Below are 18,889 nucleotides of genomic sequence, written 5' to 3'. Positions count from 1 at the left end.
GAACAGCTGAATGATATTCATACAGATGTTACATTTTCATTATTCATTCACCAGTTGATAAACATCTAGGTTGTTTCCAGTTTCTGGCTATGATGAATAGAGCAACAGTGAACATGGATGAGCAAGTGTCTCTGTGGTACAACTGGAGTCCTTTGGGTATATGCCCAAGAATGATACAGCTAGATTTTATGGTACATCAATTCCCAGCTCCCCGAGGAACTGCCACACTGGTTTCTATAGTGGCTCTACTAGTTCCCATGTCTACCTCTCCCTGCATCCTCCCCGGCATGTGCCATCATTCGTTTTATTCATCTTGGTCATCCTGACTGGGCTAAGCTGAAATCTCAAAGTAGTTTTAATTTGCATTTCCCTGATGACTAATGATGCCGAACATTTTTAAAAAGTGTTTCTCGCCGGGCGGTGGTGGCGCACGCCTTTAATCCCAGCACTCGGGAGGCAGAGGCAGGCGGATCTTTGTGAGTTCGAGGCCAGCCTGGTCTACAGAGCGAGATCCAGGAAAGGCGCAAAGCTACACAGAGAAACCCTGTCTCGAAAAACCAAAAAAAAAAAAAAAAAAAAAAAAAAAAAGTGTTTCTCAGCCATTTGTCTTCCATCTTTGAGAATTCTACATTTATCCTATACCTTCTTTTAAAATTGGGTTATTTGTTTTCTTGATGGTCAGCTTTTTAGTTCTTTACACTGTCCATCTGTCTTTCATATGATTCAAATGTATCTTGGTTCATATACTAAAGTGTCATGTGGTTCCTTATGAGTTCCTTAACCCTGACTTTTCCACTCTCAGGCTCTCAGAAATAATGGAATCCAGTTCCTGGAAGGGTCACCTCTGAGTTTATCTGGTGTTCTTGTACTTATCTATCAATCACTATATTCATCCACCTAGTCCATTAATTTTAACCTCCCAACATCATGCATTTATACTTGGTTGGTCTGCCTTGTCCAGTCAGAACACTGAAGACTTCCTTAAGATAATGTTCCCAAGAGACCTAATTTCTGGATTCTTCCTCCTGTCAGAAGTTTTCATTGGATTCATAGGAAACTCACTGCTCTTTGTCCTATATATGTACACCTTCTTAATTCAGCCTCATCTGAAGAAGCCCATAGATATGATTTTCACACATCTGACACTTGTCAATGTTTTGAGCATTGTGTTCAGGCTGATACCAGATGTCATGGCATCCTTTGCGGTCAAGCTCCTTTTCCATGATGTTGGATGTAAGACTGTTTTGTATGCATACAGTGTTACCAGGGGCCTTTCCATCTGTACTATCTTGCTACTGAGTGCATTTCAAGCCATTACTGTCAGTTCTAATCACTCCAAGTGGGCATGGCTTAAATCCAAGCTTGAGTCCTGTATTTTTCCCTCACTCCTCTTCATCTGGATCATCAATACATTTCTCTATATTCCCATGTTTGAAAATGTAAAAGGCCAAATCAACTTCACTGTTGTGGGTTCTGGATACTCCCAGACATACTGCCGAAGCAACCAGGTTCGCTATCACACCACCATGCCACTTGTAACTGCATTAATAATTAGAGACATCCTGTTTGTGTTTCTCATGATGTGGGCCAGCCTCTACATGGTGACCCTCCTGTTCAGACACAAGAGGAGAACACGGCATGTCCACAGTTCTAGTGTCTCTTCCCAGGCCTCTTCTGAAAAGAAAGCCACACTCAGCATCCTTCTGCTTGTGGGTTTCTTCGTGTTTTTCTATTTCTCAAACACCTTTGTCACCTTCTATTCACTTCACAGACCTAAGAGCAGCCCAGTATTGGATCTGGTTAGTGGAGCTTTATCTTCAGGCTACCCAATCGTCTGCCCTTATGTTCTGATGAACAACAGGAAAATTATTTCCAAATTCATGTTTTCCTTTTCAAACTTTGAATGTACCTTTTCTACAAGAGGCTGTCATGGCTAATCTGATACCTCAAACTCCCCTCTGCCTTAGAGGATTTTTTACTACATCTGAGCAAAATAACCATGGCGTTCTTAATATTCAACTAGTAGGAACTGACAGATACTGCACTTTTTTAATCAGTGAAGAGATTTATTTTTTGGCATAGTAATCTATTAATAAGGAAGACTTTCTTTTCTGTCTTTGGAATGCTGGTCTTATACTAGAATTTTCTAAGATAGCAATTCAGAAAGACTTTGTTAAGCCATAGTACATAGTTAAACAAGAAGGATTTATAAAACTTTTAAACTCTTATTATTGGTAGATGGAGATTAGACAAATATATAAAGTATAACTAAGACAAATTTTCGAAAAATTCAAAATTATTCAGAGTTGCTTTCATTTTAAATAAGAAAAATAATAAAATAAGATTTAATAAGCCGGGCCATGGTGGCGCACACCTTTAATCCCAGCACTCGGGAGGCAGAGCCAGGCGGATCTCTGTGAGTTCGAGGCCAGCCTGGACTACCAAATGAGTTCCAGGAAAGGTGCAAAGCTACACAGAGAAACCCTGTCTCGAAAAACCAAAAAAAAAAAAAATAATAAGATTTAATAAAGTGGGCTGCCAAATAGCTCAGAGGTTAAGAGCATTGGTTGTTCTTCCAGAGGTCCTGAGTTCAATTCCCAGCAACCACATGGTGGCTCACAACCATCTGTAATGAGATCTGGTGTCCTCTTCTGGCATGCAGGCATACATGCAGGCAGAACACTGTATACGTAATAAATAAATAAATCTTTTCTTAAAAGATTTAATAAAGTATACCATGTTAAATAATTTTCATTATAGAATAAAACAATAATGTATTCAAATGTAATGATTTATAGTTCTTTAAAAACCACTAATGAATTTCATCCATTTTAAGTATATTTTCTGCTTAAACTATGGATTTGTGACTTTGATATAACTGCACTGAGCTATGTCCCTGGCACTTTGGAATAAAACTATAAATGAAAATAAGCATAGTAAAGATGTTATAATGAAGTGCTTTTATTTGTTTATTTATTTATTTATTTCGTTTCTGATTCTTCTTGATTTTTTTTTTTCCAACCAGGGAGCCTGCATGGAACTGTCCTAGGTGCTCTGCATCTATCTCACAATTGTCTAGCTTGATCTTCTTGTGGGACTTCTAACAGTGGGAGCAGGGGCTGTCTCTGGCTCTTTTACTGGCTTTTGGGATCCTACTCCTCCTACTGGGTTCCCTTGCCCAGCCTTAATACATGGGGAGGTGCTGAGTCTTCCTGCAACTTGATATGCCAAGTTTTGTCAATATCCGTGGGAGGCCTACCTGCCTTTTTCTGAACAGAAACAGAGGAGAAGTAGATGGGGGGGATGAAGGAGGAGGCAGAGGGGAGGTTGGGGGAGGGACTGGGGGGAGAGGAGGGAGGGGAAACTGTAGTCAGGACATAAATAAATAGATACAGCATTTCTTTTTTTTTTTTTTTTTTTTTGGTTTTTCGAGACAGGGTTTCTCAGTGTAGCTTTGCGCCTTTCCTGGAACTCACTCTGTAGCCCAGGCTGGCCTCGAACTCACAGAGATCCGCCGGCCTCTGCCTCCCGAGTGCTGGGATTAAAGGCGTGCGCCACCACCGCCCGGCTCAGCATTTCTTAAAACACAGGGCCTCATGCAAGGTTTCTTTAGATTTTTTTTTTTAGTATGAGATTTTGAAGCTTTAATATCAAAAGGACAAAGACTAATAAAAATTAAAATTTTTCATATAATTATGTTTAAATTTTATGTTGAGTACATATGGTATATAATAGTATTATAAGTAACTTTATCTGCTTGTTTGGACTCTTTCAAATATGGAGAGTACAAAATTTACATCTACATTTATGATTAATCGTCTACAAAATTGTGCTTCGCTGGGAAATATTTTTGTTGTTGCTGTTTCTAGACAGGATTTCTCTGTGTAACAGCCTTGGCTGTCCTGGAACTCTCTCTGAAGACTAGACTGGCCTCGAACTCACAGAGATCCACCTTCCTCTACTTCCTGAGTTCTAGGATTAAAGATGTGTGCTACCAATGCCCAGCTTCCCTGGGAGATTTTTATAAATTTGATAAACATGTTATGAGTGTTCTGGGCACTATATTCATAACAGGAAATTAATAACTGAACAAAAAAAGGAAAAATGAGAACAAAAAGATTCTATATTATACTTATAGTATAGAAAAAGTGTACCTTTGCTGAGGAGATGTTTCTGTGGGCAAAAGCACTTACCATGCAAATATGAGAACTGGAATTTGCATCTTCAGGGCCCATGTAAAAACCAAGTGGGCATGGCGGCCTGCCTATTATTTTAGATGCAGAAAGTAGAGACAGGGGATCCACAGAGGAAGCCAAATAGCAAGACTTGCCATTTCAGTGAGCTCTGGGCTTGACTGAAAGACCTTTCCTCAATGGGTAAGGTGGAAGACCAATGGAAAGTGATTTCTAATATCAACCATGGACTGCTATGTGCATGTGTTCACACTTACATGAGTGCATCCACACACAGGCAAACCTGTATACATGCTTTTGTAATGATAGCCACACATACATTGTATGGATGCTTTGCAATTTAATTCCAGTCTGTGAAATTACTTTCAACTAAATGTGTCCCATAACTCTTCATCAGGTCTGTGTGACTCTCAGTTTCCTGTTGTCATTTGCTTTAAGTATTTAGTTTGAAAAATTCATTGATACTTACTTACTCATGTAAGGGTCACAACATTTGGAAGGTTGAGAACCACTGATATAATTGGAGATGAAAAGGGAGACATTACGATCAATAATAATGACATACAAAGGATCATTAGGGAATACTTTGAAAACCTTCATTCTAAAATGATGGAAAAATCTATAAGAAATAGATAAATTTCCAGACATGTATGGCCTACCAAAATCAAATATATCTCTTAGGCACAATGAAATTGAAGCAATACCAAAAGGTCTCCCAAAAAGAAAAAGATCATGTTGAGCCTTCATCTAAGATCTTCAGCATCAAATTGGGACTACTGAGGTACCCAGATTACTGTACTGAGCAGGTACCAGGTTCTTCACTTCTCTGGTCTGATGTAAGACAGCCATTATTGGGCTAGCCCAACCATATAGAATAAACCAATTTAATAAATCTCCTTCTAATACGTATTCATTCTATTTGTTCTGTTCCTCTAGTGAAGCCTGACTAATACAGATTATCATCATGTCTAAATTCAGACATTTAAAGATGAACTGACACTAACAGTCTTCACTATTCCAGAACAATAAGAAGGAAAGGAGCATTACCAGTCTGTTTCTGGTATACCACTATTACCTTAACACCAAAATCAAAGGGGGACTCAGCAAAGAACCATAGAGATCACTTTCTCCCATGAAAAAGTTTCTTATTGAAATATGAACATGAGGGGTGGTGGTAGCACACAGCTTTAATCCCAGAACTTGGGAGGCAGAGGCAGGCAGATCTCTGAGTTCAAGGCCAGCCTAGTCTAGCAAGAGAGTTCCAGGACAGCCAGGGCTACACAAAGAAATCTTGTCTCAAAAAAGAAAGAAAGAAAGGAAGGAAGGAAGGAAGGAAGAAGGAAGGAAGGAAGGAAGGAAGGAAGGAAGGAAGGAAGGAAGAAAAAAGGAAGGAAGAAGGAAGGAAGGAAGGAAGGAAGGAAGGAAGGAAGGAAGAAAGAAAAAAGGAAGGAAGAAGGAAGGAAGGAAGGAAGGAAGGAAGGAAGGAAGGAAGGAAGGAAGGAAGGAAGGACCAAAATCAAAACCACATCTTAAAAGATCATATGTAACATTCAAGTTGGTTTCATTCTGGGGAAAGCAAGAATGGTTCAACATACACAAGTCAATAAATAATACATCACATAAAATGGACTTACAGACAAAAACCATTCAATGATCTTAATAGATGCAAAGAAGGCCTTAAGCAGCATTCAGCATCCTTTCAATGCCATCAAGAAAATAGGAATCAGGGGAACAGACTTTATTATATCAATATTATACTAAATAAAGAAAAAAAACAGGGCTGAGCAGCAGTGGTGCAGGCCTTTAATCCTAGCACTCGGGAGGTAGAGTCAGGCGGATCTCTGTAAGGAGGCTAGCCTGGTCTACAGAGGGAGATCCTAAACAGGTACCAAAACTACGCAGAACAATTCTGTCTCGAAAAACCGAAAAAGAAAATTATCAGAAAAAAAAAGCATTCCCTCTAAAATCAGGAATGATGCCAGGCATAGTAGTGTACACTTTTATTCTCAGCACTCGGGAAGCAGAGACAAGTGGGTCTTTGTGAGTTCAAGACCAGCCTGGTCTACATAGTGAGTTCCAGGACAGCCAAAGCTACACAAAAAGAACCTATTTCAAAAATAAATAAATAAATAAAGCATGATGATAATGATAACAATAAAAGTAATATCAGGGGTTCTGGCCACCGGGCAGGTTCCCTGCTAGCCCCACCGGGAAGGATCCCCTTCTCCAAGACCCCTGGCAGACCCTGCAGTCTCCACGCCCTGAACCCACGCCCATCCGCCTGAGCCCCAAGCCTCTTCCTGAGACTTAGAGGCCGGCCCCCAGCTCCCATCTTGCTCCAGACTTCCCTTTTACAACACTGGTGAGTGCCCGTCCTTGCCCCAGACCCCATCCCTGGGCACCAGCCACTCCAGGGAAGACCTGCCCAACTCGGCCCCAGGTTCTGGCCACCAGGCAGGTTCCCTGCTAGCCCCACCGGGAAGGATCCCCTTCTCCAAGACCCCTGGCAGACCCTGCAGTCTCCACGCCCTGCCCCCACGCCCATCCGCCTGAGCCCCAAGCCTCTTCCTGAGACTTAGAGGCCGGCCCCCAGCTCCCATCTTGCTCCGGACTTCCCTTTTGGAACACTGACTTCCCTTTTGGAACACTGGTCTGTCTGAACCAAGTGTGCGGATAAGGCCAAGAACAAACCACAAGGAGATGGGCAGACATCAAGGCAGAAACATATACAACAAAATGAATAGCAATACAGCATCACCAGGCCCTAGCCCTCCTCCAACACCTAGACCTGAACATCAGAAATTGGAAGAAGCAGAAGAAAACAGCCTTATGAATGACATCATGAAGAAGCTAGAGGCTTGTGTAGAGGAAAAGACAAAAAAATGTGAAGAACGCTGTAAACAACTAGAGGAAAGGGCAAACAAATTAGAAGAAATCAATAAAGTCCTGGAAGAAAACAATAAAATACTGAGAGAAAATCAAGAAAAATCAATGAAACAAATGAAGGAAACAGTCGAAGACCTGAAAAGGGAAATAGAAAAAATGAAGAAGACACAAACAGAGGGAATGCTGGAAATAGAAAATCTGAGAAAACGATTGGGAACTTCAGATGCAAGTATAATCAACAGAATGCAAGAGATGGAAGAGAGGATCTCTAGCGTTGAAGATACAGTAGAAGAAATACATTCATCAGTCAAAGAAAACACTAAAGCCAACAAAGTCATGAACCAAAATGTCCAAGAAATTTGGGACACCATGAAAAGGCCAAACCTAAGAATAATAGGGGTCGAAGAAGGAGAAGAATACCAACTCAAGGGCACAGAAAATATATTCAACAAGATCATAGAAGAAAACTTTCCCAACTTAAAGAAGGAAATGCCTATGAAGATACAAGAAGCTTATAGAACACCAAACAGACTAGACCCCCAAAAGAAGTCCCCTCGCCACATAATAGTTAAACAACTAAACGTACAGAATAAAGAAAGAATATTAAGAGCAGCAAAGGAAAAAGGCCAAGTGACATATAAAGGCAAACTCATTAGAATAACACCCGATTTCTCAATGGAGACTTTGAAAGCCAGAAGAACCTGGACAGATGTAATGCAGACACTAAGAGACCATGGATGTCAACCTAGACTAATATACCCAGCAAAACTTTCAATCACCATAGATGGAGTGAACAAGACATTCCATGACAAAGCCAGATTTAAACAATGCTTATCCACAAACCCAGCCCTACAGAAAGCACTAGAAGGAAAATCCCAACCTAAGGAAGTCAGATACACCCTCGAAAACACAGGCAACAGATAAAGCCACAGCAGTAAACCCCAACGTATAGAAGTACCCACACATCACCACCAAAAAATAACAGGAATGAACAATCACTGGTCATTAATTTCCCTCAATATCAATGGACTTAATTCACCTATAAAAAGACATAGGTTTACAGAATGGATACGAAAGCAGGACCCATCTTTCTGCTGCATACAAGAAACACATCTCAAATTCAAAGATAGACACTACCTAAAAATAAAAGGCTGGGAAAAGACTTTCCAATCAAACGGTCTTAAGAAACAAGCGGGTGTAGCCATCCTGATATCCAGCAAAATAGACTTCAAACTAAAATCAATCAAAAGAGATCAAGAAGGGCATTACATACTCATCACAGGAAAGATCCACCAAGATGAAGTCTCAATTCTGAATATTTATGCCCCAAACACAAGGGCACCCACATATGTAAAAGAAACATTACTAAAGCTTAAATCACATATAAAACCCCACACATTAATAGTGGGAGACCTCAACACCCCACTTTCACCACTGGACAGATCTCCCAAATTGAAACTTAACAGAGAAATAAAGGACTTAACTGATGTCATGACTCAAATGGACTTAATCGATATCTACAGAACATTCCATCCTAACAAAAAAGAATATACCTTCTTCTCAGCACCCCATGGAACCTTCTCTGAAATCGACCACATACTTGGCCACAAAACAAATCTAAACAGATACAAAACAATTGGAATAACCTCCTGTGTTCTATCAGACCACCATGGTCTAAAGTTGGATTTCAACAACAACAAAAACTACAGAAAACCTGCAATCTCATGGAAACTGAATAATACCCAACTGAATCACCAATGGGTTAAGGAAGAAATAAAGAAAGAAATTAAAGACTTCCTAGAGATCAATGAAAATGAAGACACCACATATCCAAATTTATGGGACACTATGAAAGCAGTGCTAAGAGGGAAATTCATAGCACTAAATGCCCACATAAATAAGTTGGAGAAATCTCACACTAGAGACTTAACAGCATACCTGAAAGCTCTAGAACAAGAAGAAGCACAGTCTCCCAGGAAAAATAGACGCCAGGAAATTATCAAAGTGAGAGCTGAAATCAATAAAATAGAAACAAAGAGAACAATACAAAAAATTAATGAAACAAAGAGTTGGTTCTTTGAGAAAATCAACAAGATAGACAAGCCCTTATCCAAACTAACCAAAAGACAGAGAGAGAGCATCCAAATCAACAAAATCAGAAATGAAAAGGGGGACATAACAACAGACATTGAGGAAATCCAGAGAATCATCAGGTCATACTTCAAAAACCTCTATTCGACAAAACTGGAAAACCTAAAAGAAATGGATAACTTTCTGGATAGGTACCACATACCTAAGTTAAATCAAGACCAGATAAACTATTTAAATAGTCCAATAACCCCTAACAAAATAGAAACAGTCATTAAAAGTCTCCCAACCAAAAAAAGCCCAGGACCAAATGGTTTCAGCGCAGAATTCTACCAGATCTTCAAAGAAGAGTTAATACCAATACTCTCTAAATGGTTCCACACAATAGAAACAGAAGGAACATTACCAAACTCCTTCTACGAGGCTACAATTACCCTAATTCCTAAACCAAACAAGGATACAACAAAGAAAGAGAACTACAGACCGATCTCCCTCATGAACATTGATGCAAAAATACTCAATAAAATACTGGCAAACAGACTCCAAGAACACATCAAAACAATTATCCACCATGATCAAGTAGGATTCATTCCAGGGATGCAAGGGTGGTTCAACATACGAAAGTCCGTCAATGTAATACACCATATAAACAAACTCAAAGAAAAAAACCATATGATCATCTCACTGGATGAAGAAAAGGCATTTGACAAAATCCAACACCCCTTCATGATAAAGGTATTGGAGCGATCAGGAATACAGGGAACATACCTAAACATAATAAAGGCAATTTACAGCAAGCCAACAGCCAACATCAAATTAAATGGAGAGAAACTCAAAGCAATTCCACTAAAATCAGGAACGAGGCAAGGCTGTCCACTCTCCCCATACTTATTCAATATAGTACTTGAAGTTCTAGCCAGAGCAATAAGACAACATAAGGAGATTAAGGGGATACAAATTGGAAAGGAAGAAGTCAAGCTTTCCCTATTTGCAGATGACATGATAGTATACTTGAGCGACCCCAAAGATTCCACCAAGGAACTGATACAGCTTATAAACACCTTCAGCAACATAGCAGGATACAAGATCAACTCAAAAAAATCAGTAGCCCTCCTATATACAATGGACAAAGAAGCGGAGAAGGAAATCAGAGATACATCACCCTTTACTATAGCCACAAATGACATAAAATACCTTGGGGTAACACTAACCAAGCAAGTGAAGGACCTATATGACAAGAACTTTAAGTCCCTGAAAAAAGAAATTGAAGAAGATGTCAGAAAATGGAAAGATCTCCCATGCTCATGGATAGGCAGGACTAACATAGTAAAAATGGCAATCTTACCAAAAGCAATCTACAGATTCAATGCAATCCCCATCAAAATACCAACACAATTCTTCACAGACCTGGAAAGAATAATACTCAACTTCATATGGAAAAGCAAAAAACCCAGGATAGCCAAAGGAATCCTGTACAATAACACAACTTCTGGAGGCATCACGATCCCTGACTTCAAGCTCTACTATAGAGCTACAGTAATAAAAACAGCTTGGTACTGGCATAAAAACCGACATGTGGACCAATGGAATCAAATTGAAGACCCTGACATTAATCCGCACACCTATGAACATATAATTTTTGACAAAGAAGCCAAAAGTGCACAATGGAAAAAAGAAAGCATCTTCAACAAATGGTGCTGGCAAAACTGGATATCAACATGTAGAAGGCTGCAAATAGATCCATATCTATCACCGTGCACAAAACTTAAGTCCAAGTGGATCAAGGACCTCAACATAAATCCAGCTACTCTGAACCTGCTAGAAGAGAAAGTAGGAAGTAGTCTTGAATGCATTGGCATAAGAGATCACTTCCTAAATAGAACACCAGTAGCACAGACTCTGAGAGAAACAATCAATCAATGGGACCTCTTGAAACTGAGAAGCTTTTGTAGAGCAAAGGATACGGTCAACAAGGCAACGCGACAGCCTACAGAATGGGAAAAGATCTTCACCAACCCCACATCTGACAGAGGACTGATATCCAGAATATATAAGGAATTCAAGAAATTAGACATCAAAATGCCCAACAGTCCAATTAAGAAATGGGCTATAGAACTAAACAGAGAATTCTCAACAGAGGAAACTCAAATGGCCGAAAGACATTTAAGGAACTGCTCAACATCCCTAATCATCAGGGAAATGCAAATCAAAACAACTCTGAGATACCACCTTATGCCTGTCAGAATGGCTAAGATCAAAAACACTGAAGACACCTTATGCTGGAGAGGATGTGGAGCTAGGGGAACTCTCCTCCACTGCTGGTGGGAATGCAAGCTTGTACAACCACTTTGGAAATCAATATGGCGCTTTCTTAGAAAATTGGGAATCAATCTCCCCCAAGATCCAGCTATACCACTCTTGGGCATATACCCAAGAAATGCTCAACCACACCATAAGAGCACTTGTTCAGCTATGTTCATATCAGCATTGTTTGTAATAGCCAGAACATGGAAACAACCCAGATGCCCTTCAACTGAAGAATGGATAAACAAAATGTGGTACATATACACAATGGAATACTACTCAGCAGAGAAAAACAATGGCATCATGAGGTTTGCAGACAAATGGATGGATCTAGAAAAAATCATCCTGAGTGAGGTAACCCAGACTCAGAAAGACAAACATGGTATGTACTCACTCATAGCAGGATACTAGACATGAAACAAGGATGACTTGTCTGCTACTCACATCACAGGGAGGCTACCTGGAAAACAGGACCCCAAGAAAGACACAGGGATCACCCAATGACAGAGAAATGGAATGAGATCTACATGAACAGCCTGGACATGAGTGGGGGTAATGAAAGGCGAGGGTTGAGGGAAAGAGAGCTTGGGGGAGCGGGAGATCCCAGCTGGATCAACAACAGAGAGGGAGAACAAGGAATAGGAGACCATGGTAAATGAAGACCACATGAGAATAGGAAGAAGCAAAGTGCTAGAGAGGCCCACAGAAATCCACAAAGATACCCACACAACAGATTGCTGGCAATGGTCGAGAGACAGCCCAAACTGACCTACTCTGGTGATGGGATGGCCAAACACCCTAATAGTTGTACTAGAAACCTCATCCAACTACTGAGGGATCTGGATGCAGAGATCCATGACTAGGCCCTGGGTGGATCTCTGAGAGTCCAATTAGCGAGAATGAGGAGGGTTTATATGAGCGAGAATTGTTGAGACCAAGGTTGGATAAATCACAGGGACAAATAGCCAAATGAATGGAAACACATGAACTATGAACCAATGGCTGAGGGGTCCCCACTGGATCAGGCCCTCTGAATGGATGAGACAGTTGATTGGCTTGATCTGTTTGGGAGGCATCCAGGCAGTGGGACCAGATCTTGTGCTCATTGCATGAGTTGGCTGTTTGAAACCTGGGGCCTATGCAGGATTGTTTGGCTCGGCCTGGGAGGAGGGGACTAGACCTACCTGGACTGAGTCTACCAGGTTGACCTCAGTCTGTGGGGAAGGCTTTGCCCTGGAGGAGATGGGAATGGGGGGGGGGGGTTGGGGGGAAGGTGAGGGGGACGGGAGGGGGAGAACAAGGGAATCCGTGGCTGATATGTAGAACTGAATTGTATTGCAAAATAAATAAAAAAAAATTTAAAAAAAGGAAAAAAAAAAGTAATATCAGGAATGAGCCAAGGATGACCACTCAGCTCTTACTGGATATAGTGATTGAAGTCTAAGCCAGGGTAATAAGACATAAGGAAGAAGTAAAAAAAGATACAAATAGAAGAGAAGGCAAATTATTCCTATTTACAGATGACATAAATTTATAACTAAAATGCCTTAATAATGTTACCAGAAACCTCTTTGTTTCTAACAACTTTCATCAAAGTAGTAAGATACAATATAAAGAAACAAAAGTTAGGAACTTTTATATGTAGGAATAATGAGCATGCTGAAAAAAACAAGAGAAAAATCGCAGTGACGATAACCCAAAACTAGATTACCTGGCAGACCCAGTTTCGCTCTTTCCTGCTGACCCCCTCAGCCTTTCCTTCTAGTCCATCTGCATTTGTGTCTGCTATGAAAGGAGAAGTAGAAGCACTAAAGAAAATTCAAACTGATATAAAACTGGAAATGAAAAAATTTAGGATTTCTAACAAAAATTTCAAAGGTAAACCTCACCAACAGAGTACAAGAAAAGAGAGAATCTTGGGTGTTGAAGAGGAGATAGAAGAAATGGATAGTTCAGTCAAAGAAAACATTAAATCTTTTAAAAATACAGACATAAAACATCCAGGAAATCTATAACACTGTGAAAAGACTAAGTCTGTGAATAATAGAGACAGGGAAAGGAGAAGAAACCCAAGTTAAAGGTATAGAAAATATATTTAACAAAATCATAGAAGAAAATTTCTCCAATCTAAAGAAGGACAAAACGCCAAATATACTGAACCAGAAAAGATATTCCCCACAGCACATAATCAAAACACTAAATGTACAGAACAAATAAAGAATACTAAAAGTTGAAAGGGGAGAAGACTAACAACATATAAAGGCCACCTATTAGAATAACACCCAACTTCTCAATGGAGATTCTAAAAACCAGAAGGGCTTGGATGGATGGTCTACAAACACTAAGAGACCACAGATGTCAACCCCTACTACTATACCCAGCAAAGCTATCAATCACAATAGACAGAGAAAGAAAAACATTCCCCAATAAATCAAACAATTTCTTCCTACCAATCTAGCTCTATAGAAGGCAGTAGAAAGAAAACTTACACCTAAAGAGATTCACCCAAGAAGACACAAGGAATAAATAATCCCAGTTCAGTAATCAAAACTGGAGTGGGAGGGCACATCACAACAGCAAAAAACCAGAAATCACTACTGAGGGATCTGGATGCAGAGATCCATGACTAGGCCCTGGGTGGATCTCTGGGAGTCCAATTAGCGAGAATGAGGAGGGTTTATATGAGCGAGAATTGTTGAGACCAAGGTTGGATAAATCACAGGGACAAATAGCCAAATGAATGGAAACACATGAACTATGAACCAATGGCTGAGGGGTCCCCACTGGATCAGGCCCTCTGAATGGATGAGACAGTTGATTGGCTTGATCTGTTTGGGAGGCATCCAGGCAGTGGGACCAGATCTTGTGCTCACTGCATGAGTTGGCTGTTTGAAACCTGGGGCCTATGCAGGATTGTTTGGCTCGGCCTGGGAGGAGGGGACTAGACCTACCTGGACTGAGTCTACCAGGTTGACCTCAGTCTGTGGGGAAGGCTTTGCCCTGGAGGAGATGGGAATGGGGGGGGGGGGGGGGGTTGGGGGGAAGGTGAGGGGGACGGGAGGGGGGAGAACAAGGGAATCCGTGGCTGATATGTAGAACTGAATTGTATTGCAAAATAAATTAATTAAAAAAAAAAAAAAAAAAAACCAGAAATCAGTAAACACTGTTCGTTGATAACTGTCAACATTAATGGTCTCAATTCCCCAATATAAAGACACAAACTAACAGACTGGATTAGGAAACACAATCCATCTTTCTGCTGCTTTCAAAAAAAACGAACCTCACCATCAAGGATAGACACTTCAGGGTAAAAAGATGGAAAAGGAATTCTGCTCAGATGGATGCTATCCACCCAAAGGCCGGCTAGGGCCCCAAAGGCCCCAGGCTGGTGGGAAGACATCCACAGGTCCCATGATGAGCTAATATATGGTGGAAAAATGAGAGAGAAAGAGAAGCATAATGGTTCATGTGCTGTGGAAGGAGGCAGAAGGGAAGAAATGAAGGTGGTAAACAGTAGGCTGATGTGGGAGGCCTGCTTGCCACCTGGGTTCATGATGGAGTCAGCGAATACTAGGCTGATGTGGTGTGAAGGCAATATGATGGCCTAGACTTTACAGACTCCATCTTAGGAAAGGGCCACCATCTTAGACCACTTGGTGAAGGGGGGGCAGGGGGCTGTACTCAGTTCCAGCAAGAATCTCAGGAATGGGCCATGACAACTCGAACAGACACCCTAGAAGCAATCAATTTAGAAACAGGGCAGTAAAGTTTAACAAGATCTAGATACTCTGTCTGCAGTTTATGACCCTTGCTATATCCAGATAAACCAGTCAACAGGTTGTAGTTCCACACCAAAAGTCTAACCCAATAGTTTCAAATGTGGTTTCGCACCAAAGGAAAGTCTAGATCAATAGTTTCAAAAAAATGACTTTGCCCCATATCCCTTTTACCCAATCCAAAAATACCAACGCATGTAATTCCTGGCTTATGGTTTTTTACTTTAAAAACCCTCCAACCCCTGAGCCCCTTTCTCTGCTAGGCAGCAGCCTAGGTTCGAAACCGACAATAAAAAGACCCTTGTGTGCTTGCATGGGAAACTGACTCCTTGGTCTCTGGTGCTGTGGGATGTTCTGTATGTCAAATGTGTTGCTGATTAGTCAATAATTAAAACACTGATTGGCCATTGGCTAGGCAGGAAGTGTAGGCGGGACAAGGAGGAGAATAAAGCTGGGAAGTGGAAGGCTGAGTCAGAGAGACACTGCCAGCCGCCAAGATGAGAAACAGCATGTGAAGATGCCGGTAAGCCACGAGCCATGTGGCAAGGTATAGATTTATAAAAATGGATTAATTTAAGCTGAAAGAACAGTTAGCAAGAAGCCTGCCATGGCCATACAGTTTGAAACCAATACAAGTCTCTGTGTTTACTTGGTCGGGTCTGACGGCTGTGGGACTGGCAGGTGAGAGAGATTTGCCCTGACTGTGGGCCAGGCAGGAAAACTCCAGCTACAAATGGCGTCCAACGTGGTGGCAAGAGTTTCCACCTAAAAACTGAGAAAAAAGATTCTAAAACGGATCTAAAAACAGCTTCCTAATTGTCTCTCTCAAATGAGCAACAGCTACTGGTTTGAGCTACTTGTGGGTTTCTGGTGTGTGCGCTCAACCTGCAGAATGGCAGGAATGAAGCCTCTGCAAGTGGCACATTAAGCTGCGTGGTGGATTTAGCCTTTGTAGGTACAAAACAAAAAAGGAGGTTTCTGGGCTATACACTGCTTGGATAAAAGCATAGAGACCCACGATAGCTCCCAGAGCTGGTGGAAAACGCCACATTGGGAAGCTGAGGTGGGTGGAGCCAGCAGCCACAGCTGCTGCAGTTTAAGGCAATAGATTCACAATAAGACAGATTCAGATGTAATAGTTTACAATGTGCGTAAAAGATACGTAGGCTTGAAAGAGACAAAAAAGATGATATATAGAGTTATAGAAATAAATACATAGTTTTAAAAAATAAAGTCTTTAAAGAGACAGTAAAGGTAGTATAAAAAATAAGCCACGTAAAAATGGATATTACACAGAGAATCTGCATTGTGTTGTCTTTGGGACTTTTAACTGCAGAAAAATATTTGATTGTAAAAGCTGTTGAGTTATGCCAAAATGTATATTTTAAAGATACCATGACTTCAAAATTTGGATATAAGGATATGTTGCTTTGGAAAGGAGACTCTGCTTTTGTTCCCACAGAAAGCCAAAGGCTATGGATTTGTTCCAGATTAAGATACATCAGGTTTGACCAGGCAAGACCCCCTGAAAGGTCTCCGATGACACCATGGCCCAGATGATCCAACATCCAGAATGGTTTGAAGGCAACTGGCTCAGACGATACACCCTCATGGACTTTTCCATGATCCTAAAATTTTCTTTGTATCCCCATAAGATACAGCGCCCCCCTCCAGCAGGAAGTAGTAAGAGAAGCTACACCCAAATTCCCAAATTATATGTAATTTTACTTTGTTAAGGTTAAAACCTTCCTTTTTTTTTAAAAAAAAAAAAGGGGGGAAGTGCTGTGGGATGTTCTGTATGTCAAATGTGTTGCTGATTAGTCAATAATTAAAACACTGATTGGCCATTGGCTAGGCAGGAAGTGTAGGCGGGACAAGGAGGAGAATAAAGCTGGGAAGTGGAAGGCTGAGTCAGAGAGACACTGCCAGCCGCCAAGATGAGAAACAGCATGTGAAGATGCCGGTAAGCCACGAGCCATGTGGCAAGGTATAGATTTATAAAAATGGATTAATTTAAGCTGAAAGAACAGTTAGCAAGAAGCCTGCCATGGCCATACAGTTTGAAACCAATACAAGTCTCTGTGTTTACTTGGTCGGGTCTGACGGCTGTGGGACTGGCAGGTGAGAGAGATTTGCCCTGACTGTGGGCCAGGCAGGAAAACTCCAGCTACACTCTGGGGGTTTCTCGGCACGAGTACAACAGTGGGGGACCTGCTTGCTACCAGGGGCCATGGTGACATGGTGCCCTAAGGAGAAACCCCCAAGAAGAAAAGTTGGGTGAGTGGATCTCTAGCCAATACGCAGTACTTCCTCTCATAGAAGACGAACGCAATTGAACGTGTTAAACGAACGCAATTGAACGTGTTGAAACAGATTCTAGAGTGGGCAGCTTTCTTTCTCTGACAGCTTAATAAATTCTATGACAAGGTGCTAGACCTTTGTCCCTGGATACTTGCTGGAGAAGTATGGGACACGAATACTTAGGTTAGGAATGGGTAGCACTGCTCGCCCAACAACACGAGGGAAAAGACCCTCCTCCTTATTTCTTGCCCATCATCACAGCCATCAATTGCCTTAAAGGAACTGGTTTGTTTGGGATTTTTTGTTTGTTTTTTTTGTTTTTTCCATTCTTACCTTAGTGGCAGAGGTGGAGAGCCCGGGAGATCTGGCGACACCACCCAATTCTTTGTCCTCTTCTTTGCGGGACTCTGTAAAAAATGCGGGGGAAGTGAAATCGCTGTCCACTTTTTTGCCCGACTCTGTAAGCAAAAAACGCAGGCGAACTGAAACCACAACCCACCCCTTTGCCCAACTCTATAAAAGAAAATGTGGGCAAACCAAGAGTATCTTCTGTCTACCCTGCCCTAGAACAACTGTCTAATTATGGATCAGATACGGAAGAGGATGCACCCCAACCCCTTCCCCCATCCCACTCAAAGCGCTAAAAATCAACTTGCCTTGGCTTCTACCCATGCACAATCAAAAACCGAAAGCCCAAATTGACAGCTGTTTTCATCACCCCCAACAGTGACGCCTAATCCTTGGACAAAGAAACTCATTGAGCTCTTGGCACCCTCTGCTTCCTCCCCAATGTTTCCTCTTTATAATGCTATGATAAACCTGCCTTCAGAGTTTCCACAATTATTTGCGGTGATTCTCCCCAAAAAACAAGTGGGACAGCAAAGATGGAAACGACATAATAGGGAGTCCACCTTACACAGTCAGTCGTGGAGAAAGGGCTGCGTTCTCCTTTTGTTACTCAGCTGTTCGAATACATGACCACTACACGAAACACCCCTCAGGACTGGAAAACTATAATGAGAGCTGTCCTCTCTGGAGGGAAATTCCTCCAAATGGAAAGCCACATTTTATGATGAGGGAGAAGTTCTCGAACACGGAAATGTTGCTAGAAATGTTCCGGTACCACCCCACACCCCATGCCTTACAAGGTGAGGGAGTATATGCTTCGCCCTCTGCACGGACGCAAGGACTGCCTAACTACTTTGACCAAGTGTGGCTTTGCGCTACCAAAGCAATTAACCACACCACCGAAGGGGCTACTGTTCTGCTTTCGGGACTAAAGCAAAAATCCAAGGAGCATCTCGCAGATTTTGTCTAACCCGTGGATGAGGCGGTAAACGG

The 18,889-nt window shown here is 41.5% G+C and overlaps 1 protein-coding gene across 1 annotated transcript; it reads left to right on the top strand.

Moving 5' to 3' along the window:
* Positions 1 to 989: 989 nt before the first annotated feature.
* LOC128093974 (vomeronasal type-1 receptor 4-like) lies at positions 990 to 1,937 on the top strand. Its single transcript, XM_052711945.1, has one exon. It carries the CDS (start codon positions 990 to 992, stop codon positions 1,935 to 1,937), a length of 948 nt encoding a protein of 315 aa, XP_052567905.1.
* Positions 1,938 to 18,889: the final 16,952 nt, after the last annotated feature.

This window comes from Peromyscus californicus, unplaced genomic scaffold (genome assembly GCF_007827085.1).
Source record: "Peromyscus californicus insignis strain IS unplaced genomic scaffold, ASM782708v3 Scaffold_4__1_contigs__length_199733344, whole genome shotgun sequence".
Lineage (NCBI taxonomy): Eukaryota > Metazoa > Chordata > Mammalia > Rodentia > Cricetidae > Peromyscus > Peromyscus californicus.
Note: the sequence above shows the minus strand (reverse complement) of the source record. Positions and strands in the feature narration are given on the sequence as shown.